Source organism: Vanessa atalanta, chromosome 1, assembly GCF_905147765.1.
Source record: "Vanessa atalanta chromosome 1, ilVanAtal1.2, whole genome shotgun sequence".
NCBI classification, from domain to species: Eukaryota; Metazoa; Arthropoda; class Insecta; order Lepidoptera; family Nymphalidae; genus Vanessa; species Vanessa atalanta.
In genome coordinates this window covers 1052494-1067759 of record NC_061871.1, presented here as the reverse complement: position 1 = coordinate 1067759, position 15266 = coordinate 1052494, and the positions used below count along the sequence as shown (strand labels likewise).

Here is a 15266-nt window from a genome sequence, read left to right as displayed (position 1 = left end):
AATTGTGTTCCTTCACATCCACGTAATATAATTACAATAATAATCTCGCGTAACCCTGGAAGCCTCGGATAATGATACTTAAGGTAAATTTCGAGTACTGTTAGTTAATATTACTGGTATTTCAACCGATTCGAACACAATAGATGCTATATAGATTTAACGGCACTGAATTGCAGGTGAGGAATATAATACGAATCATCCATTGTTTGCATCAGGTCAGCCAACACGTCCGCGCAATCAGTATTCACGCGATGTTCCTAACGTTTTTAATGTGAACGCTAAACGCAAACAAAACACCTATTTCGTATTAAATATATTTATTACAATACTGTTTTATAAATACATACTTAATCTATAGTATCACTTTATGGCTGGATTTCGTTTGCACCGCTGATCTCATTCGCTTCATTGCTTGGGATACTGTTGTCCCGAACGGTAACTTCTTCACGGTCTGATGGCGTTGTTGGCTCTTTCCTTTCATCGTCGATATCAGCTGATGTTGTTGGCAATTCCGTGGTTATCTTCGGGACTTCATCGATTTCGACGGGAGCAACGGCTGGTATAGCATTGTCAACCTTTTCAATTTTGTCATCTTTTTGCAAAGGTTCATCGCTTTCAACGATTGGTACTTCCCTCTCAACAACTTTATCCTTGCTCTTTTCATCGTTTCCATTTAAAGGCGCGTCAACGACTAAAAATCCGTCACTTGTTAGCTTAGCGGTCACATCTGATGCGCTTGCGTTTTCTGGAAGGCTGTAGGTGTGGAAGAACTGGCTGGCAAACAAGTCGTGTTCGTCTTGTTTCGCCTCATGTGCGCCTTGAACGAAAATGAAGTCGTTCTTAACCTTAACTTTTAAATCCTCCTTTTTGTAGTCCTTGACGTTGACGGTGACTCGGAATTTATCGTCGTCGGCTTCGATTCTCGGACCAATATCCGCGAAACTCGAGAACAGTTTTGTAAGTGGTGCGAATATATTGCCGAAAGCCGGGAATCTAAACCATGGTGATGCATCTTCGAAATCAGTTTCCATTATCGTTGTAATGGGCCTTGGAATAGGTTCATCACTTGCGGGATACGCAGCGGCAAAAGCCGCCAGCGCGAGAAATGCAAACAATCGCGGCGAGAACATTTTTCTTGGACAAGCGTGCGTATGTCCCCGTTATATTATAAAAACTGCCAGCGGCGCGGGCGTCGGAGGCTATATACAAGAAGGGGGGGAAGCGGGGCAAGCGCATCGCCGACCGCTATGACGGCATTCATAGAATATAAAAACAGGCCTGTCAGTTCATTACTGAATTATGATTTAAGGAAAGGCTCGTTAATTGTCAAAGCTCAAAAAAGATCATTTCTCATTACTTATAATCGTAATAACTGTTTTTTCAATTTAGGTAATCCTGATTATAATGATCATCGATATTTATAAGTATTCTTAACATTAAACTCATTAATTATACAGCTAATTCATTCAGTTGATTCCATCTCAAGATTCTGCACACGACGTCAAAAAGTGATATTATGATAGAAAATAAACAAATAGAAAAAAAACAAGTGCTAAAATCATGAATCTAAATAAAAATAAATATATATGTGATAGTCACTTTCCATCAAATGAGCCTCCTGCTCGTTTGCCACCGATTTCAAAACAAAAAAAAAACATAACGTTAACATGCAAGCCATATTATTCATAAAAAAAAAGCAATTCGAGTGTTTTACTTATGTGTGTTAAAACTTTTTTTTTTTTGGTAATTGTTATTAAAAAAACTTTGATCTATATGTACATATACAAACTTATAATATTATTAGCTTTTCCTCTCCGTTTCACTAAATTTGAAAAACAAACAATTTGTAAAAAAGAGATCAACATACTCTCTGTTTAAGTTATTATTCGCTTTTTGCTCCTAATCTATGTATCACAAGACCTATTGACATCAACACATTGAATAGCACAATACAAAGGCAACCTTTGGATTAATATTGCAATATATATTTTTCATATATTTTTTATGTCATAAATGCACGGATATCGCGAAACAGCCTCTATCGCCTAAAATCAACGAGTTTCAATTGATATTGTGTTGTGCACTGACCGACCTTTGACACTTTTCGCCGCAAACACCCAGGCACAGAAAGTGTGAGATCTGCGTGTGGCATATTTATCGGTAAACCTCAATCGAGAAATATCAAAGACGTATATACATCATCTGTTCAACATTGCACAACATCATGTGACGCGTCTTCTCGAACAAAACATTTAATCTTTGATACATGACGTTCGACCTTGGAAGGCCGGCTTCTAGAGTTCTCGACTATGTAAAATTAGCTCATTTTTCTTTAAAGAACGTGAATAACGTGAATCCTGCACTCTTATCTGTTTCGGACGTGACTTACGTTTTGCTGAATCAGTTTCAACAAGCACATAAATCAAAAATAAGCTATTTTAGGCCTTATTATCATTGACTTAAGTCGTATTTAAATCTTAAATGGATGTCTGGATATTTCTAACAACTGCGAGACTGGGTGTAATTAATGTAAATTGAAAACACTTCATATTCGTTATTGTTATTATTTACAATTTATACTTTGATTTATTCACTTCTTTTATAAATTTACATAATATATATTTTTGCGATTATCCCGAAATTAAATTTATTTTATTCCAATTTATAAATTCATTTTGTATTTATTTATTTACATAAGAAATATTAATTCAATTATCTTTCGTGTTAATGTATTACAATAATAATCTTTATTATGAACATTGTTTTAACAAATATTAATAAGGCAGTCCTGACTTGCAAACTGGTATGAACCGTACGTCACCGATCAGTTCCTTCCTATACAATAACTATTTTTTTTATTTATCTAGATTGGAGTTATCATAAATAAATTTTCTAGATTCTTCTAAAACCCCTAGATAAGAACCATCTTTATCAGATATTCAAACGCTTAACGGCATTAGTTAGTATTATCGTGTTACAATTTGAAGTTTAAGTGAGCCAGTGCAGTACTTTACTTCACTTAATACTTTACTGTACACCACAAAGAGAAAATAAATAAATACAACATGGATACAGTCTAAATAAAAAAGGTGTAGAAATTTGCGGACTTTATTGCTACATAGTGATCTCTTCCAGACAACCAACGGTGTAGGTGATAGCTCATAGAATACGAGATGGGTGGTGCTGTAGTTATAAATAAAAGAAAAATAATCTATAACTAAAACTAATAAATAAATGTTAATATAGAATATTATATATCAATAAATAAATTCTATTATCAATACATAAAAAATTACAAGTATATAATCCAATTACACACTACATACAATAAGTACGAATACAGTCTATAGGGATATAACTTCTAAGTTACTTCGGTATACGCATTATTAGTTCGATTATTATTCAGCAGTTTCTAGAAAAGGAGGATACGTGAGGCGGTTTTTTATCCCAGAATCTATCATTTCATTTTCCTCTTGTAATTTGAACAATTTAAAATTACTATTACGAAAGTTAATTTTATTTTAGAATAGTAATAGTAGTAATTACGACTAGTTCGTTGTTCTATTATTAAAATATTTTTTTCCCAGTTCCTAGGTTCAATTCCCGTTGAACAATAATAAGTTATAAGCATTTATAGTTACGCAGTTGACATTCTGAGATTATGACTCAGATTATGAACGAGTACATGTATCTGCGCACACGCTAGTGAAATATAATAAGTCCTGCGCAGTCGGCTAGGCCTAAATAATAGCTGTCGTGATTAAAATCGGTCAAGAGAATATAATTATATGATAAAAACAATTGCTAACAACGCCAGCATCTGCATATATGCGTGTTAAGGTAACACAAGTAAACATATCCATTGTTAACGTAATAAGCCGTTTCATTTCTTATCAAAATAGCATCTGATTTACTATGATGAGTAATTGTACTGGATCCCTCAGCTTTCATACTGATTCCGATCATAACACTTCGATAGTACTTATATAAGTAAATTAAAATTAAAACCTTGATATTTTTAATTAAAATAAATATCTTAAATTGACTTAATAAGATATTTAGTGCAACTCATGTGGCATGGGTGCATAAATTCAATCATCATTTCCCCGTTAAATCAAACTTACTTAATTATTTAATAAATATTAATAAAGCCAATAATAATTCCGAAATAACAAATCTGGTAGATTTTAGTATAAAACTTTTAGTATAAAAATAAAACAAATGAGGTTACATTTAAACAGCTTCTTTAAAATTTGTTACGAGGTATTTTAAATTATTAATTTATATATTAATAAAGTTGTTGATTATTCGACACTAACTCTAGTAATAATTACATCACTATTAATATAATGACACGAACAGGGTAATTTAACCAACTTGATTTTATTCAGATCCAGCTCTGATTATTCCTCACAATAATTAACCTCAGTTTAAACGTAACTCACGACTAATTAATTAATTTATATTTAATAATAATAATTTGATTGCGCAAAAAATAAATATTACAAAAATCAGCTTATATATGTATATAAGCTTACAAAATAAGTATAATTATAATTAAATAGTATTATTTGGTAAGTACTATTTTTACATGACGTTTGGAACTTTATAAAGAATAAAATTGACTATCTTTTATGAGTTATTTAATGTTGGTAGAATACACATGTGGTAGAATTTCGTTGAAAAAAAAACCAATAAAATATGTTATTTATATATTATTTGATTATTAACACGAAGTAAGGTAAATACTTATATTATTGAAAGCAGACTAAATTTAGAACCGACTTCATTTGTTCAGTTTGAGTCTCGTACTGAAATGTTACTTATAATAAAATATGTTTGCTTGCTTGCTTTTCTTACTAAAAAGTATTGGAAGTCTCGGAAATTTACATACATTGTAGGACACTATTGTGTCTATTCATATATATAAAAATTCTATATATATATAAATTCAATTTGAAATAAATTATTTATATTGATTGTTTTAAGACATTATCATAGTTAAATCCACCCAGAATACATCAAGACATTATAAGGTTAAATAAATGCAACATTTTTTTCTTATGTTTGACGGCACACTGCGCACGCTGATTTCGCGCACGTAACAAATACTTTACATGGCTTATTTTAGTATAAAGGCAGTGGGACAAATGGACAAACATTTGTATTGATCTAGTAAGCCATTATCTACACTGGCCATGCGCCGCCGACCCGTTCAATCAAAATAGCTAACGCTTATTAAAGGCCTAAAAATCCATTACATGTCTTACCAATAAGCGTGATGTTCTCTACATAGCGCTACCGCCATACCAACGTCGTATCAAACCGATATACGGCCTCGTGGGAGACATATTAATCAACGAATTCATACTTATTTTTATCTCAACTGAGCCTTACTACTCAATCCCGTAACCAGTGAGACTGTCAAAAGGTTTAGTACTAAAAGCATACACTCAGTCTTTCAAATAAAACACAGCTCTACGTAACTTATAAATATATTGTTATTTGGGTTATGAGGAAAGGAGGTGCAAGGAATGATTAATAAATACTACACGCAGTAAAAAAAAATATCGTTAAAATTACTTAAATCGCTAAGGAGATGTTATGAATAACAATTTCAAATAAATGTCAGACTTCGAATTACTTATTTATAGTTAGTCGAGAACGTTATCTGACCTTTGTGTCTTACGATGGATTATTGCTAAATCCTTGAAAACGTATTTACAACACGTTAGACCGTTTAATGCGTTAGATTTTTATTTTTAATTCGAAATAAACGAACACAAAGTAACGTGATTATTAGTAATAATAATACTTTCATTAAAACAAAATACTTCCCAATGAAATTTAAAGTTTAAATATTTATTCGTAATTGTACCACTCATAGAAGTCGTCATTCCAAATTCAATAATAAAAGTCAAAAATTAGTCTTAGTCTTTACTTCATTGATTTTGATAAAAATAACGTGATTAAGATCAAATTTTTCGAATCAAAACAAGATATATAAAATTATCTCACTTGTCATCAATTTGCAATGAAAAATAAAACTTGTGAAGATTGAGATGCTGTCTGGCAGTAAAATCATGCACGCACATTAATGAACGTAAATAAGGTACGGACAGTACGTCTGCAGAGAAACTTTAATGACATCGAAAAAAGTAACAACGGAAGGTGTCGGTGAACGAAGTTGCTTTCGTTATATCTTATATATTAATAGAGAATTATTTAATTCAATTACTGTCAAAAAAAAAAAAAACGAAGTAAAATATAAACAAAGAATAGAAAATAAAGGGCATTTTTCCTGACGAGAAATATCTAAAGTTCACTCTTCAAAAAAAATAGAAGAGAAATAAAACAAAATACAGTTGTACTTTTTTGGTTAGACCTAGTTGAGTCAAACATGTCTCTCTTTGTCTATAAACAGTTTTGCAAAGTTATATTCATAATTGAATACTTCTTTGAAACAAGGGCTGATCAGCAAATACACTAACGCATTATAATTATTTATATTGGCGTATGGTTAAATATGCCACCGGATGTTAAGTGGTAGTGCCACTGAATGTAGACTTTGGCGGTGCAAGAAACATTAAACGTTCCTTACATCTCCTTGAAAACTATATTGAGCATTTACTCGCAGACAAACAGGATACACAATTTCAAAAACATATTTCGAATATTATATATAATATAAATATAAATGAATTTTCTGCAAACTTTCCACATTAAAAAAAAAACTATAAAATAAAATATGAATAATAAGTACGTGATAATGTATATTATGCTTAAATAATTCCTACCTAACCTAGCCTAACTTCTTCATAGTTAATTTTATATGCAATTAGTATGCTATATCGTATGAAGTCATTGTTTGTACAAACAAGTAGGTTGCTTACGTAATAGAAAGCAGTATTAACAATTGCATATCGTAGGAAACATCATTCTATTTCCCTGAAGAATGTTTATCACAACATATTATTAAACAAAACCCGCCGCAGTGTCTGTCTATCCGACCGCAATAAACTCAAAACTACAGAACGGGTTTTCATTAATTTACGATGTGATTCATGAGGACGGTTTAAGTGCGTAATCTATTAAGGTTTCGGTAAATTGGCTGAAATATGACATTGATGTTCATATGGGGAAAAATCAAGCCGAGAGCTCTTCTGGCGTGCGCGCGTACACCAATAGAGTTATTATGATGGAAATGTTTTATGTAAACTCGTATTCTATACCGCGCGAAGCCCGCCATGTAGCTATCATAACAAAAGTGAAATCCGTTTTCTATATTTCTTTTAAAATACACGTCATTTTAGAAATGCAGTCGTAAACAAAAACATTACCGTTATCAGCGCGATAAGGATTTTTATGACTCATTTGGACCTATTTATTCAGAATTGCGACTTTGTTTTAACTACCTAGTATTATTCACGCAGACGATGATTTAAATCGTTAGAAATGCGAAAGTATGTTTCTTTGTTACGCATTCATTTTGATGATATAAACCTGCCCCTACACGTGGACAAAGTCGTGGGCGATTTTATCATATTACTTCAAGGTCCAACTGTAACCGAAAAAACCGAATGTCTTACTGCCTTTCCTCTTAAAGGGAAGTTTTAAAGCCTCCTTCGCCAAGCTATTTCAATGATAGAATTTCACCGGTCAAATTCAATCGTTGTTTTTATCACACAACTAATACTAAACTACAAGATAAAGTATAAACGACAATTAAACGTATGAAAAATCTTAGTGGCGCTCACCCGAGTTTGAACCCACAGTCCTCGGTAACTGATAAATACGTCATTTGTAAACTTCACGGTTAGTACGTAATGAGTATAACACATATAAAGATCGGGTATAAGAAATCTTTGTTCTCTCCGGAAATGAAAACAGTGTTGATAATCATTTTGAATTATTTAATTGTGACAATTTCGCTGTACGTGATCTTTAAATTAATAATATGGCTATCCCCTTCTATTGTGTCGGATTGAAAAGGATAACAATATGTGATTTAAATGAATGGGTATCATTGTTTGTGATCAGAATATTGTGTAATATGTTGCGGAAATGTGTTACCTCTAGTTTGATTAAAAATATATCCAGTATTTTTCTCGAATTATATGTACCCGCATGATGTCTGTCACGGTTTTTTTTTTTAATTTAAAAACAAAATTTGTTTATAAAGCCTTGATGTTATATTTAGTAGCAAATTTAAGTATATTTGTAAAAAAAGATGAAATGCTACTACACTTGATGGTAGGGCTTATGCATTATCTGGGACCACGTATCAGATATTCTACCATCAAACACCAATACTTTGTACTGTTGTATTTTCATTCGAAGGCTGAGTGAGCCTAGTGAGTAAGAAATGGTGGTCTTTACAGCGTCATTATATGCGTTGGTGACCACTTCATAAAGTTGAGCCATGTATCCGATATTATAAAAAATAAGTATATTATAATGTATAGGTGCAATAAATTGTAATAAAATTCACAGAAATCCATCAGAGATAAAACGCTATACAGCGCTACGATCGCTTAAGAACAAATTAATCAAACACATTTAGCATGTCAAAATCACAATAATTGAACTCACATCTAAGTGGCAAGGCATCGTGGGCGCGATACTCAAAACCGAGTTAAAATGATACTCTGATGCAAGTATATTAAGGAGTGTTTTTTTAAGTGTTTATTAAGGAGTTAAGGGCTAAACACACTTATGGCACAAAAGCAACAGCCGTTGCATACCCATGTGATATATTAAGATCACATGGGTATGCAACGACTCAAACCATCTCCATACCAAAGTTCATTTAAATCGGTTCAGTAGTTAATGCGTGAAGAGGCGACAGACAGAATTGCTTTCGAATTTATAATATAAGGTATAATAAAATATATGAATAATCTAACTTATTGTGTTGAAAGATAACTCAAGGTGTTAAGAGATAAGGCTAAACTGCGAAATAAAAAACGCGCGATTTTAATTTTTTGTGGTGACGAAGATTTTTTAAGTGCAAAAATAAATTACGACTGCGTGTAAAAAATATACGAGAGCTATTTTTAAAGAAATATTTTTTGTAGTTTTGTATTACTATATATAGATTTTTCTATATAACTGTTTATATTTTTCGTTAGTGAACAGCGTGTTCCTATATTCCTCGGAAATATTTAAAATAAATTATTATTATTTTTATTCTTATCTTAAATTTCTTGTTCTTGGGCCTTGAACTCTTTCTAGTCGTGTTGGATTTGCGGTCAAATAATGAGTGTAGTTAAATGTATGTATGCACGTTTACGCAGTTTCATTTACACATAAATAAATAATGGCGGAAATGGCCCAGTGGTTAGAATGCGTGCATCTTAACCGATGATTTCGGGTTCAAACCCAGGCAGGGACCACTGAATTTTCATATGCTTAATTTGTCACGAGATGAATTATAAACACAAATTAAGCGAACGAAGTTGCAGGTAAAGCAATACAGCGCGAGGCGGTACAAATATATTCAATCGAAATTTCTCTCAGTCATAACATGACAAGACCATTAACGCTCAAACAAAACCACAGCGTTAAATAATGTAGTGCAGACGTTTTCCTCATTGTTATCTTTCCGTTTACGACTATTCGTTCGACCCAATGATTAATTACAAACAATATAGCTCTCAGCATTATTAATATCTTGCTTCGATTCTGTCACTTTTATAAAGCTTTTATTTGACTTGCAATGTTTGTTTACTTAGATCAAATCTTGCAAGCACGAATTGATTTACTTCCAGAAGTGGGTTAGGACAAAGGAACGCCTCAACGGTGAAGAGTATTTTTGGTATGTTAAAGCTTGATTATATTTACATTACATTAAAAGCCTGTAAATTTCCCACTGCTGGGCTAAGGCCTCGTCTCCCTTTGGGGAGAAGAGAGAGGTTTTGGAGCACGCTGCTCCAATGCGAGTGGGTGGAATACACATGTGGCAGAATTTGTAAATTAATTAATCGAGGTTTCGATAAACGCCCTCAAACTTATTCATATCTAAAATTTTATTCCAGTTTTCAAGCGAGAAGAGAGATGTGTGTTACGAAAAAAAAAAAATTGAAAACTTTTTATAAGAAATTATATATTCTTTAATTTTTTTTTAATATTCATATAATATGTAATAATCAGTTAAATAAGCTTGATTACCTCCAGAGTTTAATAAAAAAAAAGGGTCAATAGAATGCTTAAAAGAGTACATTTATAGAGTAATTTTGATTTTGATATTTAACCATCCCGACTTCACAACGTGATTTAGTCCTTTTTTTAGTAAATTACGTTTAAAATAATCACGAATGGACTCTTCTATTAATGAATATATAAAAAGCTTCGACGTTGATTTACGACGTCTTGTCTGCGGTTTTAATCAAAATGTTTAATATTTTTCCGACTCTGAGATACTCCTGATACTCCTGATACTTCTTTCAAAGAAACACAAATTAAAGCCATTAGGTAATCACTTGTACTTCATCAAATATTTCTATATCACACTTTTTTAGATTTTTAATAAAATAATTAATATTCAATAAAATGTAATTTTAATTTACCACTAGGACACTGTCCTAAGGTAATTAAAACATTTAAGCTACAACCATAGTTAGATTTAACTTACAGTAACTCAATGAATTAGTAATAAGTAGAGTTAATACAACTAGAAACAAAAATAAATTAGTTTACATTACGCATGAATTACATAAGTTTGTTTAAGTTTTTAAATTAAACTTTAAGAAACGAGATGTTCGAGAGCCAAGCAGTTAGAAAATCGTAAAGTATATTGAAATTATTATCAATTGAAAATACTAGAAAAGTGTGAAAGATTTTTGTGTACAATTATTCGAAATTTTATTAAGGATGCTCAGGGAGGAGTTGCGGCGCTTTTTGATTAAAAGACAAAAAAGAGCATTCGATTAAAAGTGTGAAATTATGTCAATCATGTACTTAGAGCTATTTTGGAGTTATTTTATATTAATATTATTGACTTAAATGATTTTGTAATTTTGTCTGACTCTATAAGTGCCTTGCAGCATTTGCCTCGATGCACCTCGACTAATCGAGATACACCTTTGCAGTAATGGAGTCTATTCTTAAGTTAAAAAGTAATACTAAGAACATAGTCCTGCAGTGGATACCTGCTCATATTGGCCTACCTGGAAATGAGATTGTTGACGCATTAGCCCAACAATCATCCGTCGAAGAAATTTTATTTCAAAATAAGCCTTATTTTATAGACATTCTGAATGATACTAAAGTTCTATGCAAGCATCTATGGAAAAAGTTTTTTGACGAGCGTTCTCTAACTAAAAAAAACCTTAAATAATCCAACCAGAACCTTCAGGGTGTACTTGGATTGATGGAGCCAATATGAGCAGGAGCGATATTGTAACAGCCCTTCGACTTCAGTCCGGATTATTTACACATCCCTTTAAATAAGTTTGCGCATATGATGTGTAAGACCACATCACCAAATTGTGACGAATGGAAGATGTTCAACGTGTATGTGAACATTAGTGAGTGTGTTCGGATCGAGAACGAAAGATTAAAATATTTGAATAAGTTTAATTTTGCACATGAAGTAGGATATTACAATAGTCTCCTTCAGCTCCGTCTTCGCAGTAAAATCATAGCTTAAAATAATATCTAAATGTGTTAAACGTAGATATATAAACAATACGTTATGTTATATATTATAGTATTCAGTTCTTTTTCTATTTTTTTCTAATAATAGTGAAACTGTAGAAATATGAGGGTAACTTTTTCTAGTTAGAAAAAACCCTCCTTAAAATAAAGAAAATCTAAATGTATCTTTGTATATTAGAGCAACATGGAATAAGCTCTAAGCCTTCATATCAAAAGGAGAGGAGTCCTTTGCCCAGAACTGAGACGTAATAGCATTTCCACTTTTAAAATTAAAACTTGACGATTTAAAAAGATATTTAAAAAAGTAATTTAATATTTTTTATGTTTAGATAAATTGCTTTAAAGGGTAATTTATGTTTCCTGTAATAGAAAAAGTCATAAAAATTACAATGATAACAATCACCGAGCAATGGCAAATGACTCGCGAACAAATCACGATGAAATAATGCAGTAAGAAGTAACATCGTAAATATCAGCTTCAACTGTCGGAATCATTATCATTATTTGTATCATTTCTATAGAATTCATTCGAGCATTTGGAGTTATTTTGTTTTATAAGACACGTAGGCGGATGTGAAATACTTATTGATGGTAATCCCTTTCGCACATATAAATTCGCGCTGTAAGAAACATTATACATCCCATAAATCGCCAATGCTCTACCAACCTTGAGAAATAACTATATCTCTTTTAGTTATTCTGTCTCAATCACTCTTCAAACCGAAACACTACAATTCAAAGTAATTGCTGTTTATCGGTAGAATATGTTATGAGGAGCGGTACGTACTCAAAAGGACTTGCACATTCATGCGCAGCAGGGACAGGAAGGGGTAACGGCTACTATTTTCACACGGGGATAAAGGATTGAAGGAAGGATTTTCTTTTTTGATAGCTGCTTCTTTATGACAGCTGCTAATGTAATTTTAGCATATCAGTCGTGCCATATCCAAATCTGTTAGCGTTGTAATTTTTTGACCACAAATTCCTGGTGACTAAAGTGAACTGATCGCCCTTGCTAATATAAATGCCCTATTATGGTTTACAATCTAAAATCTAGCTACGCCATTTTGTATGTTATTATTATTAATTTACTATGAGTGATCTAGCTACCTACCCTGGCTTTACACGGATACAATAAGGTCAACATTTACAAGTTTTAGATTAAAGAACGAACATAAAATAAAAAATTCTTGTGTTTTTCGACTAGGAAAGTTGAAACCCATGGCATTTCTCTAATATAATATGCATTTATTATACAATACATACAAATATTCCCCCGAATCACACTGTTTATTCATGAAAATTGCGTTAAAATCCTTTGTGTAGTTAAAAAGATCTAAGCGTACAGACAGCGGTAAACGACATTGTTTTATAGTATAATTAAGTAAGTATAAATATATTTTATGTATATAATAAAACAAAAGGTGATATCTAAAACAATGCCATTATTATAACTACTATATAATATATCTTTTTAATTATTATTTCAATAAAACAAACAACATTTTCTTCGGTCAACAAATCACTATATTGCCAACACACAAAACAAAACCATCTGAATAAAAACTAAAGTTCAATTCAATTCCTATTCTAATGGATTTATTCGTGCCAACAGCGCAGAGATTACTTTAAGAATGTCACGTAGGTTGGAGAAGACACGAACTTACTTGAACGGTATGGATGAAAACACATATAGAATAGGTTGAAATCTCACAACTTTCAAATTATAGCTAGCGTAGTATTTTGGTAACTAGCCCTGTCTGGTAGGGTACTACCCACTCAACACATTCAAGAAAAGAGCGTACTTATTTCTTAAAGGCCGGCAACGCACCTGTAACCCCCCTGGTGTTGCAGATGTCCATGGGCGGTGGTAATCACTTTCCAACAGGTGAGCCTCCTGCTCGTTTGCCCCCTATATCATAAAAAAAAAACACACACCCTTCCACTAAGCAGCTATACTTGGTATTGTTTTTTGCCGGTTCTTCTCGTTAGAATCTACATTCCGAACCGGTAGTAGCTCCGCTTAATATTGTTATTTAAAATGACAATTCAAAAATGCTTGTAAAAGCCTACTAAAATATATTTTAATTCCGGTTTGAAGGTTTTGTACACCAGTGTAACAACGTGTGCCTACAAGGTGCATAATGCCTTAGTTCTTAAAGTTGGTGGCGCATCGGCGACTTAAGGTATAGTTATCATTTCTAACAGTACCAATGTATATGAGCAGTGGTAGCCATTTATGATGGTAACCTCATGAGGTGGCCCATTTGTCAGTTGAAAAATAAAAAAAATAAGCATTTAAGGATAATAGACAATATATTCCATCGTTATTCCAGTCTAGTTATAAACGTAATGAATCACTGATGCTTTAAGCAGGAAAACAGTAATAAAGAGTCTAGGTCTTTGACAATAAAACAACCGTTGAATAGGTCATACCTACTTAGATAACTCCGTTTTGAATTACCAGTATAATAAAAATTTATATAGCAAGTTAAAACTTTTATACTACTGATAATTTAACATTTTTATTACTACTTTTGTTAAAGCATATAAATTTAAATAAATTTTAGTAGTAAAATTTTGCATGTTAAAAACTACTTTCTGAATCACGCTAAAGTTTAATTCACCCACATATGATATGGTCGCGACATTGCAATAACAGTAGACCTTTTTTTTTGGAACTTATTGTTTTATCTCATTCACGAAGTTGTTGCAACAAGTATCAATGGTCCAGTCATTATGGACAAAAAACGGGCCGAGAAATGCAAATGAACGAGAAAGCTGATTATTGGATATGTTGTAGGAGGAAATTGTCGACCTCGATTTGCTATGTGCGTCCGCCATCTTGAAAAAAGGGTTGACTTTTGTTTTTTGCGATAACTTGGCTGTGTGTCGTGATACGGCAATTATATTTTTTTTATTATAAGAGACATTTTTGTTGCTGATGATTATTCGTCGTCGATCGTCATACATTGGACTACAACTGGAATTACGGAAGTGTATTTTTGATCGCGAGCGTACAAATTTCTCTTTAAACGGTTAACCATACTTCGACATAATTATATTTGAACATAAGCTGCATTTAAAATACAATTATTCAAAGACAAGAATTTTAATAAACTCGGTAATTACTTTCTGAATTCGTGATCCCAATTTCGTAATTACAACGAAGTTCATACCCCTAGGGCTACAACCCTTGTGAATGACAAACAGGCTTCATGAGTTTAGAACGTCACCTACATTATTCCAAGTTTAAAAGTATTATTCATAATTAAAACTTTGTGATTATTTAAAAAACATTGCAGTTTTAAATTAAATATCTACGGTTTTAGGTTTAAGTTATTGGCCTAAATTTTGAAGTTCCTTATATTATCTGTTTAAAGGTCATCATATTATGTGAATATTTTCTTTATATTCTGAACACACTTGTTAATACACTAACTTATTTTCTTATGTACTCGTAGTACGAAATATAATTAGCTGCAGTAAAATGACACTTCTTACTGTCATTTCGTAAAATAATGTTGCCACACTATCTCTCGTAGTTATGTTATTAAAATACAATTAAACATCGTTTTAAGGCTAGGATATATTCGGAATTGACCAAT

At 32.1% G+C, this 15266-nt stretch overlaps 1 protein-coding gene across 1 annotated transcript; it reads right to left on the bottom strand.

Moving 5' to 3' along the window:
- Positions 1-300: 300 nt before the first annotated feature.
- Positions 301-1188, bottom strand: LOC125065091 (heat shock protein 67B1-like). Its single transcript, XM_047672520.1, has one exon. It carries the CDS (start codon positions 1128-1130, stop codon positions 366-368), a length of 765 nt encoding a protein of 254 aa, XP_047528476.1. The 5' UTR covers positions 1131-1188; the 3' UTR covers positions 301-365.
- Between the last annotated feature and the right edge of the window lie 14078 nt (positions 1189-15266).